This window comes from Mauremys reevesii, linkage group 3, assembly GCF_016161935.1.
Source record: "Mauremys reevesii isolate NIE-2019 linkage group 3, ASM1616193v1, whole genome shotgun sequence".
In the NCBI taxonomy this organism is placed as follows: domain Eukaryota; kingdom Metazoa; phylum Chordata; order Testudines; family Geoemydidae; genus Mauremys; species Mauremys reevesii.
Genome location: NC_052625.1, coordinates 19,709,152 through 19,726,845, shown reverse-complemented (window position 1 = coordinate 19,726,845; position 17,694 = coordinate 19,709,152). Strand labels below are relative to the sequence as shown.

General features: G+C 47.4%; 1 protein-coding gene across 3 annotated transcripts; it reads left to right on the top strand.

Moving 5' to 3' along the window:
• Positions 1–889: 889 nt before the first annotated feature.
• Positions 890–14,263, top strand: OTOR (otoraplin). Of its 3 annotated transcripts, XM_039531790.1 has the most exons (5): positions 890–1,406; positions 4,607–4,684; positions 5,102–5,241; positions 5,896–6,006; positions 13,883–14,263. In XM_039531790.1, the coding sequence occupies exons 1-5, from the start codon at positions 1,385–1,387 to the stop codon at positions 13,904–13,906; spliced, it is 375 nt and encodes a 124-aa protein (XP_039387724.1). In that variant the 5' UTR covers positions 890–1,384; the 3' UTR covers positions 13,907–14,263. The 3 variants fall into 3 exon arrangements, with proteins under 3 accessions (XP_039387724.1, XP_039387725.1, XP_039387723.1); XM_039531791.1 differs by lacking the exon at positions 4,607–4,684; XM_039531789.1 differs by lacking the exon at positions 890–1,406 and having other exon boundaries at positions 1,529–4,684.
• The last annotated feature ends 3,431 nt before the right edge of the window (positions 14,264–17,694 follow it).

The following is a 17,694-nucleotide window of genomic DNA, read 5'->3' as shown; positions in this document are numbered from 1 at the left end:
ACACTTACCCAAAACCACCCTCGACACATTTCTCCCCCCAGCAGGCATTGGGGGCTCTACCCAGCATTCCAATGGGCAGCGGAGACTGCGGGAACTGTGGGATAGCTTCCCACAGTGCACCACTTCCAAAGTCGACGCTGGCCCCGTGAATGTGGACTCAGAAATTCGAATTAGTGTATTTAGTATGGATACACAAATTCGATTTCATAAGGTCGAATCCACAAATTCGAACTAAGTTGATTCGAAATAGTCTTGTAGTGTAGACAAGGCCTTAGATTGAAAACAAGCTGTTTGTGTTTGATGAAATGGGGAAGGGGGAGCCAGAAGAAGGAAGCAAATGGAGACAGCCTCACTTTTGAGGTGTTCCATAGTTTTGCCTTCTTACGATATCAAATTCTGAACTATAAAAATCGTTCACAAAACAGAATTACACTTCCCTGCCCCCTCTTTAAACGCTGGGTGTGTTATTTTTTAAACGATCTCAAGATTTTAAGTCAATTGCATGATTTTTGGAAGCCTGATTCATGGGATGTGTTATGAAGCAGCAGTAACCAAGTGACTGGGACATAACAGACATTGTGGTCATCTAAAAGGATTATTTGGAATAGGGTGACCAGATGTCCCGATTTTATAGGGACAGTCCCGATTTCTGGGTCTTTTTCTTATATAGGCTCCTATTACCCCCCACCCCCATCCTGATTTTTCCCATTTACTGTCTGGTCACCCTAATCTGGAACGATCTAAAAAGTATGAATGCTTTCTAACTTACCCTCAGCGAGCAGACACTATAAAGTACCAGCTCAAACCCAAACACATACCAGGTATATTTCATTGGAGAAACTTTGTGATAATGTACATGAAACTGGAAACTCCCTATGGGGAACTGGATGCCTAATTCCAGTCAATTTTATGGAGACTTGGATGTCTAAATCTCCTAGACAGCCTTGAAAATCTCAGCCCTGTTAAAAAGTGAGTGTAAATCTAAAGCTCCATCCCAACTCTTCCCAGACATCACAGAGGCTGGTTTCCTGTAAGATATTCACTACCTACATTCAAGACCAATGGTGTCATTCAGATTTAATTCATGCCATGAAATTTCCTTCTTCCATGCTGCTCACTCTTATTATCCCGGCAGGTATGGTTTCATGCACCCCTGTATAAATGGCTAAGCCTTAACTTGAGCATGAGTTCGAACCCTGGGCTTACATTGCATGATAGATGTACTGTGAGGTGACAGCAATGCAGGGCATAATATCCAGGACAGTAAATTTTTTGGCCATAACCTACAAATTTGCTGCCTCGCTCAAGAACGAAACGAATGGAGGAGAATGGTTGACGCCTTATGTTCCACCGGGAGTGAATAAGAGGAAGAAGAAAATGGTGCATGCAGCCTTGTCTCTTGTTAGGTAGGATTTCCTGAATCCCATTTTATTTCAAACCATTGTGACTAAAATAGGAACTTGGAGTCAGTTTTTTTAATACATGACATTAAGGGCTTGTCTTCACTACCAGGGTAAATTGACCTAAATTATGCTACTCCAGCTATGTAAATGTAGCTGAGTCGACGTAGCTTAGGTCGACTTACCACGGTGTCTTCACTGTGCTGCGTCAACAAGAGACACTCTCCGGTTGACTTACCTTACTCTTCTGGAGTATCAGAGTTGACCGGAGAGCACTCTGCCATTGATTTAGCGGGTCTTCAGTAGACCTGCTAAATCGACACCCACTGCATCGATCACAGCAGTGTGACTACAAGCCCCTATACACCATCACTGTAAGGTCCTAAATGAACTGCATGTTAAAATGCAATCCTGGGACTTGGGAGACCCAGGTTCAATAAGTTGATTTGTCACAGACTTTGTGACCCTTGGGCAAGTCACTTAGCATCTTTATGCCTCAGTTCCACATCTGTAAATTGGGGATAACAGCACTTCTGTATCTCATGGGAATGTTGTGAGGGTAAATACATTGAAGACTGTGAAGTGTTTAGATAAATGCTGCATGATCCCCATTCTTGCTAACGCATTTTTATAGACCAAGTGAATAAAGAAACTCAATTAAAATACACATTTATATTCTGGATGAAACCTGCACTGGAACTGTTGGGAATTTGTACTGCAGACTTTCCTGGACATTCAGACCTAGTCAATGTAGATCTGGACAAACAGGTGTCAGACTTGCCTTCAGCTCTCCCCACATCTTTAACGTCTGGACCTGTTAGGCCACTAAAATACTTTGGATAAGGGTGAGGTGTGGTTGAGTGAGTCTGGCGTGGGTTTTTCATGGGATTTTTTTGCGGGGAGGAAGGGGCAGCCCAGGCCTGTGCTATTGTTTCTGATGGAGGCACCAGCTACTCTGAGGACTACGCCCTTAACCAAAATTAACACGGTACCTTTAGTGAATAGACAGAACCTACCTGCTCCCAAAGCAAATCTGCACCATAATTGCTAGTTTGACCAAAACTTGGCATCTTCAGGAGAGCATGAAGCCACTTTAGAACAAGACACATTCACTTTTTGTATGCTTCTTGATTTGATATTGGTATATAAAAATTGTTGTGGAATAGGAGACTGTGCTATATTTCAGTAGGACCTATCGTGATCTGTATATAAATTCTCATTTTGTTAAAGGAGACTCCAATGGGAGGACTTTTCACTTTCCACCCCAAAGTAAATTGCAAAATTCCTCTTCTAATAGTATATTCATACTTCCCATATCTTTTGCAGTAATTTACTTGAGCACACACGATTGAAAGTTCCACTTAGCAATTACTGACCTAAGACAACTGGTCAGATGCATATTTGCCATGAATGTCTGAATAACTTTTTTTTTCTGATGTAGTGTTTTTGTTTCTTTTTTGTTTCTAAAAAGGGTGGGAGGACATTTTTGTATGTGCCCTAATTCTGAACTAGGGATTCCACCACCTTTTTGATGCATGTAATAGTCTCCCATATGGTTTAGCATTTAGACCAATCCATGGTACATAATTTGGGAAGGAGTGTGCTGAGATACAACAAAGAGCAGCTAGATGTCAACTTCACGTTGAGATGGAGAGCAAGGAAATGACCAGAAGATCAGGGAGAATGTAATTAACATCATCAGGATATGACAAGGAGAGTGTTAGAGAGACAAGGTGGGTGAGGTTATATTGTTTATTGGATCAACCTCTATTGGTGTGAGAGAAAAGCTTCTGTGTGGCTCGAAAGCTTGTCTCTCATCAACAGAAGCTGATCCAATAAAATATATTAACTCACCCACCTTGTGTCTAATATTGACACAGCTACAATCACACTGCAAGGAGACAGTGTTAACATTCCTACTTTATGAAGAATCCCATAGGATTTGTAATAACTAGCTGACAGTCACTGCTGTTTTGTTCCTTACCTGAAAAATGGCACGTTTATCAGCATGGGGGGGCACTTAGGCATTGATTCAGAACTGACTCTCCCAAGAGTGCCACATAATCACTTGCCAAACTGCTATCAGGTGTACCTAGGTCAGTGATCTCCCCTGCAAGTACTGAGCTGCCTTAGCCTTCCATTACTTGTGAGAATGGTGGGGATCATAGAAATAGGTGGTATGACTGAAGGCCACTGTTCTCTTTATTATCACCTTTTTCTTCCTGTGTAACATACTGGATTTTAAATGTGCTGACCTTTAAAAAGCTGTCTTCAAAGAGTAGAGATCAATCCATTACAACATATGCAGTTCAGTGCCTCAAGTGCACAACTTCTCCAGTGAGAGTCCAGTTATGCAACAGCATGCTGTGAGATTTTCAGGGAGGAATGTGATTCTACGGTCGCATGCAAGACATGACCTCACGCATTTGGTGGGTGCAAGGTCATGCTGTGAGGATACTGCAGTTATGTAAACTAGGATGGAATGGAGGGTTGTTCTGGCATAAGCTGTTAAATATGTTTGCTTTTTAACTGGAGCACCCAACGAAATTAAAGCTTTGTCCACGCTATGAATGTGCAGTGCCTAAATTTCAAATGTAATTTGCTAATGCACAGAGCCTTTCACTGAGATTCAACTACCTGTGCCACAGACTAGGTTTATTTATATTTGCAGTAGTGCCTAAGGGCTCTGTAGAAACATGACACAGAGACAGTCTGCCCCAGAAAGCTCTGACTTTATTGTTTTTGTACATTTCATGAGAATCAAGGATTTATGGACTTTAAGGGATGTTATTTCATTTGCTGCTTAACAGGGACTGATTTATTTTTTTTCATCTTCAGACAAATTTTGCCTTAGGTGGTGATAAGAATATTACACTTAACGAAGGCCTACAGGAAAGTATAGAATGTCTCTCTAATACAGCAGTTTATTGAAGCAATGGTACAAAAAGGCTTTGGAAAGGAATTGTATTTGGTAAATAAAACGTGAGGGTCCCCTGGGGCCCTGTGGTTCCTCTTAAAGTAGTGGAATGTTAACCTAATCTCTTCCCATTGGTCAGGGATGTTTGTCCAGATGTCTAGCTTTTCCATAAAAGATAAGTATTACCAGACTTGACATGCATTTGAGAGAGAAGTGCTAGCAAAGAAGAACACCGATAGAAAAATGACACTAACTATTGATTTGGTTATACTCTTTTTATGCCTTGGAGTTGCATATCCTGGTGTGACTGGAATTTTTATGGACAAACTTGCCAGCAAAAAGCTCTGTGCTGATGAGGAGTGTGTTTGTAAGTATTTTTGTTTAAACTTTAGTAGAGCATATGATCAAAATTAATTTTTTTTATATACAAAGTTGTGTGTGGTTTTGAAATGTAAGAACGAGCTGCTTGTTAGCTTTGCTGTATTATATCGGTCTCTTTGTACCTTTTAAAAAAAATGTAATGTGGCAAAACCACATGTGAAATTAATTTATATTCCACATACTGCTTTTTCAAGGATTTTGTTTCAAATAATCCAAGGTAGGTATAGTTAAAAACATTTTTCTGAGCACACCGTTGTAGCTAATGTTTTGATAAAGTGAGTGTCTCTGGCTTTACTTTACTTTGCTTAGTACAGACTGACAATTGTGTAAGATGAAATCTGGCAGCCTTTTCTCTGATAGTCTAATATATACGCTTTATCCACTTCCTTTTTTTCCATTGCAGACACCATTTCCCTTGCCAGAGCAGAAGATGATTACAACGCACCCGACTGCAGGTTCATTAATATTAAAAAAGGGCAGTTGATTTATGTTTATTCAAAACTAGTGAAAGAGAGAGAAGCTGGAGAGTTCTGGGCTGGAAGTGTAAGATGAAATTCTTCTTTATACAAGCATTAATTTACCTCTAGTTGGCTAGTAATGTTTCTTTGTCAACATCCGCTTTTCAAAAAGCAGATTTAAGCAGCGAAAATAAATCTTGTGGCTTTTTTAAAGACTGCATCTGAGATTTAAAAAAAGCGAATATACAAAACTCTCCAATCCAAACTTCACAAGCATTGATAAAAATCTCTCTCATATTGAGAGACCATATAACCTATTAAAATATTGTATAATGGAACTAAATGCACTGAAGCAATCAAAATAAAATCCAATGCTCTTCTGCAGGTGCAAAGATTTTACAGCAACCTAAATCTGGGAAGAGACACTTTGATGACAATGGATCATTAAATCTTAACTCCAACCTTTCATTTAAAGGAAAATAAAACTGCCACTCCACTTTTATCTGGAAGATCTTACAAATAATGTATCCTAAATATAACTTATTGAAGTCGTGGGTGCTTATATTCATGCCTCCTTTTGAAAAAAATCTTGTCCTAGTTAATCAAGTAGCATGAAAACCAAAAGACCACAAGACGAGAGAGAGAGAGTATGATTGCTGCTTTTGACAAAAACTTGAACTAGTTTAATTTGGATGTGGGCTGCTTTATTGCGTCTAATTATAGCTTTTCTTGCTCTAAGGTGTATGGTGAGCAGTATGAAGACCAGATGGGAACAGTTGGCTACTTCCCTAGCAATTTAGTCTCGGAGCAGCATGTTTATCAAGAAGCTAATAAGACAATCCCTACAACGGTAAGGAATCTGCAAAAGGCCAGGGGGGTTACATAAATATACTCACTGTGTAATGCTAATTTGCTCTAAGAACAAATCATCGCCATGCACTACACCATCCCACTGTTGACTGTAATAGTGCCGAGCCACACACAATACCTGGGGCCCGATCCTGTTTCCAATATTTTGTTGAGGAGCCCCACTGAACTCATAATTTAGGCCCTGATCTTGCTAAGATTTAGGCACCATTGAGAGCTGCATGTAGAGTTTGATCCTGCTCCCCATTTGAGTCAATTGAAAAACTCTTATTGACTTGAATGATGTAGATTTAAGCCCATGATGCATTGCACACAAGATTCCATTTGCAGCGTATAGCAAGTTTTATTGGTCCTAGAGAGCCGGAGTATCATGCTGCATATTCGTGAGCACCCTATACTGTCACAGTCTCCGTTAATTATTTACACAAATAGAGATCTGTCTCTTTTATAGAGAATTCTTGTCATGAGCACATGCTTCACTTTGCTTATGTGATAGCAGCCTGACTGAGTTCTGCTATCTACTGCAGTGGGAACGGGAAGAGGTTTCAACTACATGTGAAAATTCACTCATTCTCAATTCAGTTCAATATTAGACAAAGCATTCCAGGCTATTTTTTAACACCAAAAGGGCTTTTTTTCTAAAACCACCCAGTACTTTTTTGTTTTAAAATATAAATGCTTCTCAATTTACTAAACCAAAACAGTGAAAAGGAAAGTTTTAGCAAATTTTAAAGGCACTTTGTATAATCTACATGCCCTCCACCCCATGTGTGAGAAAAGCTTGTTTACTCATATAAGGAGAAAGCGTTAATACACAAAATTAAAGTGATTGGAAACATATTCAAATGTTTATTTTAAAACACATCCTTCTGTTGCACTGTATCAGACTACTGTCGTTTCTCAAGCTTTCCGCTGCCCCATGGAATTTTTAACTTTACTGAAGACTTGTAATATATTCACATAAAAACCCCTCAATTACACTGTGAAGCAGATGTTTGGTTTCTCAGAAGCTAGTGTGTTGGCACAGAGACTCAGATTGCTTGGTAGCTTGTCTCTTTAAAACCACTTTCATTAAAACCGTAAAACATCTTTCATTGAACAGGTTTATGGTAATTACCTTCATTAATATTGAATAGTAAGCCATGTTCTTCTTTGAGTGATTGCTCCTATGCATTCCAGTTAGGTGTGCGCGCCGCGCGTGCACGGCTCTTCGGAACATTTTTACCCTAGCAACTCCGGCGGGCCGGCTGGGCGCCCCCAGGAGTGGCGCCGCTATGGCGCCGAATATATACCCCAGCCGGCCCGTCCGCTCCTCAGTTCCTTCTTACCGCCCGTGACGGCCAGTTGGAACTGTGGAGTGCTCTCTGTCCTCCACAACCCTAGCGTTCACCTCTTTTGTATGTATATAGTTGTTTGAGTACTTAGTGTAGATAGTTGAATAAGTTAGTTAGTATAGTGTAGGATAAGGGAATAAGGGGGGTTTACCCCTCTTTTTCCGCAACTGGTGCGGGCTCATGCCCAAGGCATCGGGCTTTAAGCCCTGCGCGTCTTGCCAGCGGCACATGCCGGTCGGAAATCCGCACGACTCCTGCCTGCGCTGCCTCGGGGAGACTCACCGTACAGATAAGTGCCCTATCTGCGCGGCCTTTAAGCCCCGAACACGAAAGGAGCGGGACACTCGCTTGAAACAGCTCCTCATGGAGGCAACGCTCCAGCCCCCGGCACCGACCGCGTCGGCACCGAAGTCTTCATCGGCGCGCAGCGCACCGGCGGCCCAGAGCCACTCTGGCACCGGGGCTTCTCGTCCTCCGCAAGCGGCACCGGCGACCCGGCACCGTTCCCTCTCACCATCGAGGAAGCGTAAGCCGGCGAAGGCAGCTGCACAGACCCATCCTCAGGGTCACGTAGCCCAGCCACCACCTCCGGTACCGGCTGTGGCCGTGCACAGGCCGTGCACCGTGCCATTGACTCCGGCGCCGCAAGGGCCGTCGAGTCCGGTACCACCCTGCTCCCCGGTGCCGACCGCGGTCGAGCTGCAGCTGCCATCCACGCCCGAGACATTCTCGACGGCGAGGGAGCTCATAGAGCTCACAGAGGCACCGAGCCTCCGGCCCCCGGCACCGCCGGTGCGGGCTGTCGTGTCAGCGGGTAAGCCGGCTATGATGCGGCCCCCTGCCCCGGACGGACGGAATAGGCGGCGCTCCAGGTCCCGGTCTCGCTCCCGGTCCCGAAGACGATCACCGTCGCGCCGCTCGAGGTCCCGGCACCGCTCCCCATCGTGGTACCGGTCGCCTTCTTGACGCCAGTCGCAGTCCCGGTAATGCTCAACATCGCGGTACTGGTCGCACTCCTGGAGACGCTCCTGGTCCCGATCGCCTTCCCGTCGGCACCGACGAAGGTCCGATTCCCGGCACCGTTCCCGGCACCGTGACTCCCGGAGCCGCTCCCGGCACCGCCGGTCGAGATCCCGGTTGAGCTCCCGGCACCACAGCGGTCGATGGTCTCGTTTGCCATCTCGGTACCGCGACGACCAGCACCGATCCTCGGCACCGTCTGGGGACAGATTGCCACTCTCGACGGCGCAGTCCATCAGCGCCTCCGCACCCCCATGGCCATCTCGGCACTCATCGGTCGCTTCGGGGGCAGGCAGCAACGGTCATCTTCCGGCTGCCCTGCAAGGTCAAGCCCAGGGTGCGCAGCAGTGGGGCTTCTGGGTCCCCTGGGCCCAGTACGAGACTCAAGGGATGTCTTTCCCTCCGAGGGCCCCTGCCTCTGAACGCAGGGTACCGGAGGCCACAATAAGCAGACCGCCCCCTTCACCACCAGGTTCGGCTCAGTTACCACCTGATCCCCAGAGGCATCTTTGGCCCGACTCAGCCACCCACCCCTTAGAAGAACCACCTGCGGAGGCTGTGGTTCAAGGACTATCCTCGTCGTCGTCACCAGACGAGGCGGTGGCCGGGGCATCTACGACTGACCCTCCACCGATTGACTTGCGGGCCCACCAGGACCTTCTTCGCCAGGTGGCAAAGGCTATCGACCTCCCCGTGGCGGAGGTCACGGAAGACGAAGACCCGGTGACGAATGTGATTGGAGCGGAGGCTCCAGTGCGGGTGGCCTTGCCATTCATCCGCACCATTCAGAAAAACGCCACTACCATCTGGCAGTCACCAGCGTCCGTCCCTCCCACCGCCCGCGGGGTCAAAAGGAAGTACTCTGTCCCCCCCACAGGGTATGAGTACTTGTACACTTATCCTGCCCCAGACTCGTTGGTCGTCCAGTCGGTCAACGACAGGGAGAGGCATGGCCAGCCCGCCCCGGCGCCGAAGTCCAGAGAGGCGAGGCGTATGGATCTGTTGGGCCGCAAGGTCTACTCTGCAGGTGGTCTCCAGCTTTGGATCGCCAACCAGATGGCCCTCCTCACCAGGTACACCTTTGACATCATGGTGTCCCTGGTGAAATTCGCAGAGCTGATCCCAACAGCCTCCCGCCAACAGTTCTCGGCGTTGTTGGAAGAAGGGAAAAAGTCGCCCAGGTCCTCCATCCAGGCCGCTCTCGACTCCGCAGACTTGGGTGCAAGAACCCTGGCCTGAGGAATGACGATGAGGCGCATCTCCTGGTTACAGTCTTCCACACTGCCGCCCGAGGTGAAGTACACCCTGCAGGGTCTGTTTTCTGAAAAAACTGATTCCAGAATCCAGACCCTCAAGGACGGTTGCATAGCCATCCGAACCCTGGGGATGCATACACCTGCAACCCAGCGAAGGTCATTCAGACAACAACCCTACCGGCCTTTTAATCAGCCCAGGTCCCTATAAAAGCCGACGGCCCGGCCTGAATCGCCGTAGACCATCGGGCAACCGGCGCAACCAAACCCATCTGCCTTCCAAGGCCCCCCAGGGCCCCAAACAGGCGTTTTGATGGGACGCCCGAGGACGGCCCATCAGTCTCTGTACCGGATCCTACCCGTTTATTTTACAACCGCCTTTCCCATTTCTTTTCGGCGTGGTCCCAAATAACAACGGACAACTGGGTGCTTCAAACAATCCAGTCTGGTTACCGCCTTCAATTTGTTTCGCCCCCCCCCCTTCGCACCCACCTACCCCGTCCCTCTTCAGGGACCCCTCTCATGAGCAATTCCTCCTACAAGAGGTCGGGACTCTGTTGAGCTTGGGGGCCATAGAGGAGGTGCCTCACGACATGCGGGGCAGGGGATTCTATTCCCGATACTTTCTCATCCCCAAGACGAAAGGAGGCCTACGTCCAATACTGGACCTCCGGGAGCTCAACAGGTACCTGCTCAAGCTCAAGTTTCGCATGGTCACCCTGGGGACCATCATTCTCTCCCTGGATCCGGGAGACTGGTCTGCCGCCATCGACATGAAGGACGTGTACTTCCATGTCGCGATTTACCCTCCCCATCGACGCTACCTGCGTTTCGTAGTCAACAACGTGCACTACCAGTTCGCAGTCCTGCCATTCAGCCTATCCACCACGCCGAGGGTTTTTACCAAGTGCATAGCAGTGGTTGCCGCAGCCCTCCGCCGTCGTCATATACACGTTTACCCGTATCTCGACGATTGGCTGGTTCGCGGAACGTCCCAGCGGCTGGTAACGGACCAGATGACAGAAATCCTGTCTCTATTTCGACATCTCGGTCTTCTTATTAATGCCGAGAAGTCCACCTTAACTCCGTCGCAGCGGGTGGAGTTCATTGGAGCGGTTCTCGACTCCAATTTGGCCAGAGCCTGCCTCCCACGATCTCAGCACCAGACGATGGTCTCCATCATCCGAGACCTCCTCACCTTTCCCACGACAACGGTTCGGTCCTGCCTCCGCCTCCTGGGCCACATGGCGTCCTGTACGTTTGTCACCGCATACGCGAGACTCCACCTTCGCCCGTTCCAGTCCTGGCTAGCGTCGGTGTACCGCCCACATCGCGACCCCATCGACATGGTGGTCACGGTCACGAAGCCCACCCTCGAGTCACTCAGCTGGTGGCTAGACCCAGAGGTAGTGTGTGCAGGAGTCCCGTTCCACCCTACTCGCCCATCCGTCACTCTGACCACGGATGCCTCAGCGCTGGGGTGGGGGGCTCACCTGGGCGACCTTCACACCCAAGGTCTTTGGTCGCCCCAAGAGCTCGCTCTTCACATCAACATCCGGGAGCTGCGAGCGATCCGTTTGGCGTGTCACACCTTCCGCACCCGCCTGCAAGGCCGCTGCATCGCAGTGCTCACGGACAACACGACGGCAATGTTCTATGTGAACAAGCAGGGCGGCGCCCGCTCCTCTCTCCTCTGCAAGGAAGCGATGCGCCTGTGGGACTTCTGCGTGGCCCACTCGATTCACCTAGAAGCGTCCTTTCTCCCAGGAGTGCAGAACACGCTAGCGGACCACCTCAACAGGTCTTTCCTCGCCCATGAGTGGTCCCTTCAACCGGACGTGGTACACATGATTTTCCAACAGTGGGGCTTTCCCCAGGTAGACCTGTTTGCCTCCAAGGAGAACAGGAAGTGCCACCAGTTCTGTTCCTACCAAGGTCGCTCTCCGGGCTCCCTGTCGGACGCCTTCCTGTACTCCTGGATGGATCACCTCCTTTACGCCTTCCCTCCGTTCCCGCTTGTCCACCGGGTGCTGCTCAAACTTCGGAGGGAACGAGCTCACCTAATACTCGTCACTCCGGCCTGGCCGAGGCAGCATTGGTACACCCTGCTGCTCGAGCTCTCCGTTCGGGAGCCCATTCCCCTCCCATTATGGCCGGACCTCATCACGCAGGACTTCGGCAGACTCCGCCATCCGGACCTGCAGTCCCTCCATCTCACAGCTTGGTACCTGCGTGGTTGACCCACGCGGAGAGGGACTGTTCGGCGGCAGTACAGCGAGTCCTGCTTGAAAGCAGAAAGCCTTCTACCCGCTCCACTTACCTCGCGAAGTGGAAGCGCTTTGCCCTCTGGTGTGACCAGCGCGGCCTTAATCCCTTCCTAGTCCCTCTTTCTACAATCCTGGACTACCTCTGGTACCTTAAGGAGCAAGGTCTCGCGGTCTCCTCCTTGAAGGTACACCTGGCAGCTGTGTCCGCCTTTCGCCCACCCATAGAAGGCTGATCTATCTTCTCGAGCCATATGGTTTCCCACTTCCTGAAGGGCCTGGACCGGTTGTATCCACCCACAAGGCGTCCTACCCCGACCTGGGATTTAAACCTGGTTCTGGCCAAGCTTATGGGAGCCCCCTTCGAGCCTTTGGCCACGTGCTCCCTCCTCTACCTGTCATGGAAGACGGCCTTCCTCGTCGCTATAACTTCAGCGAGACGAGTGTCCGAGCTTCGTGCCCTAACGGTTGGTCCACCTTATACCGTCTTCCATGCAGACAAGGTACAGCTTCGCCCGCACCCGGCCTTCCTCCCAAAAGTCGTCTCGGCCTTCCATGTCAATCAGGAGATCTTCCTCCCGGTCTTCTTCCCGAAGCCGCACGCCTCACCTCAGGAGCAACAGCTTCACACCCTGGACGTCCGCAGGGCCCTCGCTTTTTATATCGAGCGGACAAAGCCCTTCCGGCGTTCGACCCAGCTGTTTGTAGCGGTTGCCGATCGCATGAAAGGCGAGCCGGTCTCCTCACAGCGGATTTCCTCCTGGGTAACGGCGTGTATCCGGACGTGCTACGAGCTTGCTTGCGTGCCACCATGCCTCCTCACCGCTCACTCGACGAGGGCGCAAGCCTCGTCGGCCGCCTTCCTGGCCCATGTCCCCATCCAGGACATCTGTAGAGCGGCCACCTGGTCTTCTGTCCACACCTTCGCTTCCCACTACGCGTTGGTGCAGCAATCCAGAGACGATGCAGCCTTCGGCTCCGCAGTCTTACACTCTGCCACATCTCACTCCGACCCCACCGCCTAGGTAAGGCTTGGGAATCACCTAACTGGAATGCATAGGAGCAATCACTCGAAGAAGAAAAGACGGTTACTCACCGTAGTAACTGTTGTTCTTCGAGATGTGTTGCTCCTATCCATTCCAGACCCGCCCTCCTTCCCCACTGTCGGAGTAGCCGGCAAGAAGGAACTGAGGAGCGGACGGGCCGGCTGGGGTATATATTCGGCGCCATAGTGGCGCCACTCCAGGGGGCGCCCAGCCGGCCCGCCGGAGTTGCTAGGGTAAAAATGTTCCGAAGAGCCGTGCACGCGCGGCGCGCACACCTAACTGGAATGGATAGGAGCAACACATCTCGAAGAACAACAGTTACTATGGTGAGTAACCATCTTTTCTCTTCAAATGTATGACTCCATTCAAACAGGATTTGAAAAATCCTCTTCAAGCTATATATGTGTTTCATCATTGTTTTTGTGTTCAAAAGTATTTTATTAGCAGGTGTGGTCCAGGGGAAATTCACAGAACGTATTTCTATGGATAAATTAACTGAACAGTTACTTGGTAGGACTTGTACTTTATCAAGCAAGTTTTATTTACAAGAATTTAAAGGGCCAAATTTAGTTCTACTATAAAGTGGCCACATCTCCACTGAAGTCCATGGCAGGCCACTATATTACACCAGGACTGAATGTGGCTCAGTGTGTAGCAACCATTGATTAGCCATAATAAATGAAAGAACAAAAGAGAAACAAAACCAGAAAGGCTTAGTAAAAAGCATTATCTAGTCAATATGGAACTCTTCTCTAGTGTTCTGAGACAAGTTCCATGATTTATACAGTAGAATTTTAAGGTGGTAATTATTTAACATTTGCTTCTCCTTGCTTACCTTTTCAAAATGTATTTTGCACCTGGATTCAGTTTATACCCAGTTCTTATTTGGTCTAACAATGCCTGAGAGCCTTTGCTCATTTTTCTAATGACTGTGTCTTTCAGGCCATTGACTTCTTCTGTGAATAGTACTGGTATGTGGCTGGGTCATCACCAGGCGGATACCAAGAGACTCTGATGGATATAAACCTGAAAACCCATGGCTGACTACTCCAAATTCTTTCTTTCTTTCTTGTTTGTAAAATAATACGTTTATTTCTAAATAAGAATTTGTTGAAAGGGAGTGATTGCTGGGGAAAAAAGTTTAAAACCTTAGATATAAACCACATGGCATATGCTTCAAAAGTCTTTTTGTACCTGAAATTACTTTGTTATATTCATTGGTAAGTTAGCATACTTTAAACTACTGCATTGTCATATTCAAAGTTATCTAATATTTGAGGTAAGACTTTCAGTATCTTATGTTGCATTTATTTTCTCACTATACAAGCACATTTTATGGTATTAAATAAAATTACATTAAAAGTGCACAAAGCTGTGTGTGAGACGCAAACAAAAGCAAGGAAATTTACAATGTATGGGGAAAACCATGTGTACGCCAATACTAAGTATTAAAAAACAGCATCACCTTAACTGCGTGCTGAGGGCTGCTAGTGTGTCTAGCTTTACACAATGGGTAAAGAGAAGGGTACATGGACCCTTAAACACATTTCTACCCAAGGGCTCCCTGAATTTCTGTGCTTGTGCTTCTGGGGCCTGATTCAGCACTGCACAACCTGAGTGTTCTGATGGTGTAAGCTGAGACTAGCTTTGGCATTTATATTCCCAGACTTCAGGGATGAAGGCAGTACCCGTCTGTACCCTATTCCAGTCCCTATTCACCACTCTGCCTGTGCATAGGGCTATAGAGGAACAACAACCATCTGGGGGAGAATTCCTGCTGTGCAGCTGCTGGATAGGGCCAGTGGATATGACCCTACGTTGTCTCTCTTTGCAGCTTCTACTGGGGGCAGGACAGGGAGTGTTCATACAGCAGTGAGCGGCAAAGTAGCCTACCAAAAATGTAGGGAGTCTAGAGGAATCTGGGCAACCTGGGTTCCCCATCCCAGAGGTATGCCATCAGTGGTGTGCCTTTCAGCACAGAATCTAGCTAGGGGCCTCAAAGACTGACTCGGATCCTAGAAAATCTAATCCTGAAGAAAAATAACATTGGGATTTCACCCTGTAGTTAAACTTGGCATTTCCATAGAACATCTGGTTGCGTGGAACAATGACTACATCAGGCAGTGGAGAAGCAATATTTGTCTGCTGGAGCTGAATTCAGTGTTTGTTCACCAGCTGTGCCATTTGTTGAATGGCTCTCGCCCAACCCATCTTTAGAAATGTCACCAAAAAATTCCAGATGTCTATTTTACATGCTGGCACTGCAAGCACTCCTGATCTCACGATCACTAGTGACCTATGCAGGATCTGAATTAAGGTGAGACAGGCTGGGTGCATTCATAGCTGCTTCCCTTCTCTAATCTATATGATCCACTTTTAAGATGTCCATAGGGGAACTGTAACTGCATTACCTACTATATTTTCAGCTGAATGTTAACTAAGAGATAAAGCAAGGGGAGGCACAGGATGCAATTGATGCAGTGATTCTTGATCTTGATGGCCAGGCTTTCTTGAAAGCAGGCCTTTACTGCTCACAGTGCTGTAAAAATTTAATGGGGCAGATCAACTTTGCCTTGGATAGGAAGGGACAGTTCCTGCATCAGTGAGGGCCTGGGTGCTGAAGTGGGGGTTCACACCAGAGGAAATGCATGTAGTATTTCTATCACCATCATGGTGGGGCAGGTGGTTAACTGAATCAGTTGAGCACTGAGCCCTAATTCACCGTTGCCAACTCTCACAATTGTATCATGAATCTTGTGATAATTGGTCTTTTTCTTAATGTTCCAGCTGCTGGAATCAGGTTAGTCCTAGAGAATCTCATCTTTCATTAAAGAAGAGAGTTTGTAGCCTTCCTGGTTGCAGAGAAAAGCTTGAAAACTTGAATCCTAAATGTGCCAGCACTAAAGACAAATAAAAAGAACCTAGTTTTAAAATCTCATGATATTCTGGGGCCTGATTCATGGTTCTTGAACACTTGAGGCTGGCAGTACTGCTAATTTAATAGTCAGTTGAAAGTATATCAATAGTTTTGACATTAAATATAGCCCAACCAAATGTGTAGAAACTGTCTCCTTCATGTTCTTGGGTGCAACTCATTTCATAACCACGCAGCCTGGCATTCAGACGCCTGAGCCTGTAGGGCAACACCTAGAGAACTGGTTGAATAAAACAAGAAAGGACCCACAACACAGGGAGAGAAGAATTGACAACATCCCACTGGTAGACTATAGCCCCTCCACACATTCATCACAGACAGTCTACAGCCAGACTGGTGGAAAAGCTATGTGCAGATCCAGGTCTCCCACTGTACACAGACATTTTCAGTCACCCTGCTTACGTTGATGCATTGTTGATACTGAATTAAATCCATCAGTGCCTTACTTACTATAATATAAGTCAGTACATTTGCATGTATGGCATTATGGACAGGCACTATATGCTGGGAGGTGTAATTTCTAGCATCCTAAAATAGCAGCGTTGCTGTGGCAGCTTGGGCTAGCCGCCTGAATATGTAACTAAGATCTCGAATGGGGTTGTACTCAGATGGCAAGTCCAAGCTGTGGTCCTTGCTGCCCCAGCCATGCTGCTATTTTTAGCACTCTAGCTTGTGCAGAGCTACCACCTGTATGTTTACCTGAGCTGGTTTCAGAACTAAGACTCTAGTTGGAAGGCATAGCTAGAATCCCAGGCTGAACAATTTGCGTTTAAGCTTTGTTATTTAAAAAAAAAAAAGCTGCTCCTAATTTCTCTGTCCACCAAGACCATATGCTCTGTCTACTATGTCCTCCAGCTAGATTCTGATTTTGAAACCATTACCTCTCTCCCTGTCCCCAAAAACTTGTGATGAAGGGAAGCCTTCATTACTTCCTACTTGGTGTTTGTCTTTGTTGATCATACACCATTGTGCAGTGGGGTTGTGTTGCCCTCCAGTGGTTGTTTCATGCTCCAGGTTTGAAATGAAATGATTGATTACACAGAAGTATTCCATCTCCTGAGCATAGTTGTAAACACTATGGATGAATGGTTTTATAAAAGCTTTATAAATGCTTACCTAATTTTACCCCATACTCCCAGGCAAATACTTTATGAAAGAAGCATTTCTTATTAGCAGTGCATGATGCTGTATGTGGTTTATTATTCTATGTGAGCTAAACAATATGTGTTAAGGATTACTAAAGATGGCTTGGACTTGATTATTAGGGCATGTCTACACTTACCTCTGGAGTGATCGATCCAGCAGGGATCAATTTATTGCATCTAGTGAAGACACGATAAATCGACTGCTGAGCGCTCTCCCATCAACTCCGGTACTCCACCGCCATGAGAGGTGCAGGTGGAGTCAACGGGGGAGCGTCAGCAGTGAAGACACCGCAGTAAGTAGATTTAAGTACATCAACTTCAGCTACATTATTCATGTAGCTGAAATTGTGTAACTTAGATTGATCCTCTCCCCCCCCCCCCCCCAGGGTAGACCAGGCCTTAGGCTTCTGCTTAATGTTTTTACAAATGCAGTCTTGTCTAGTTTGTAAATTGCTTGCCTTAGTTTCTCCAAAGGATTATGACCATATATCTGCTGTAGTGAGGGGGCATGACCTCCCTTAAAGATTGATGGGGAGGAACCCCCGCCCATCCCCAGTTGGGCAGAACCAGGACATCCCACCTGCCCTGCCCTGCCCAAAGCAGAGGGGTGGAACAGAAAGTATAAAAGGGAGCCCTGCAGCTCAATTGGACTGAGCTGCCAGACGAGTCAGATG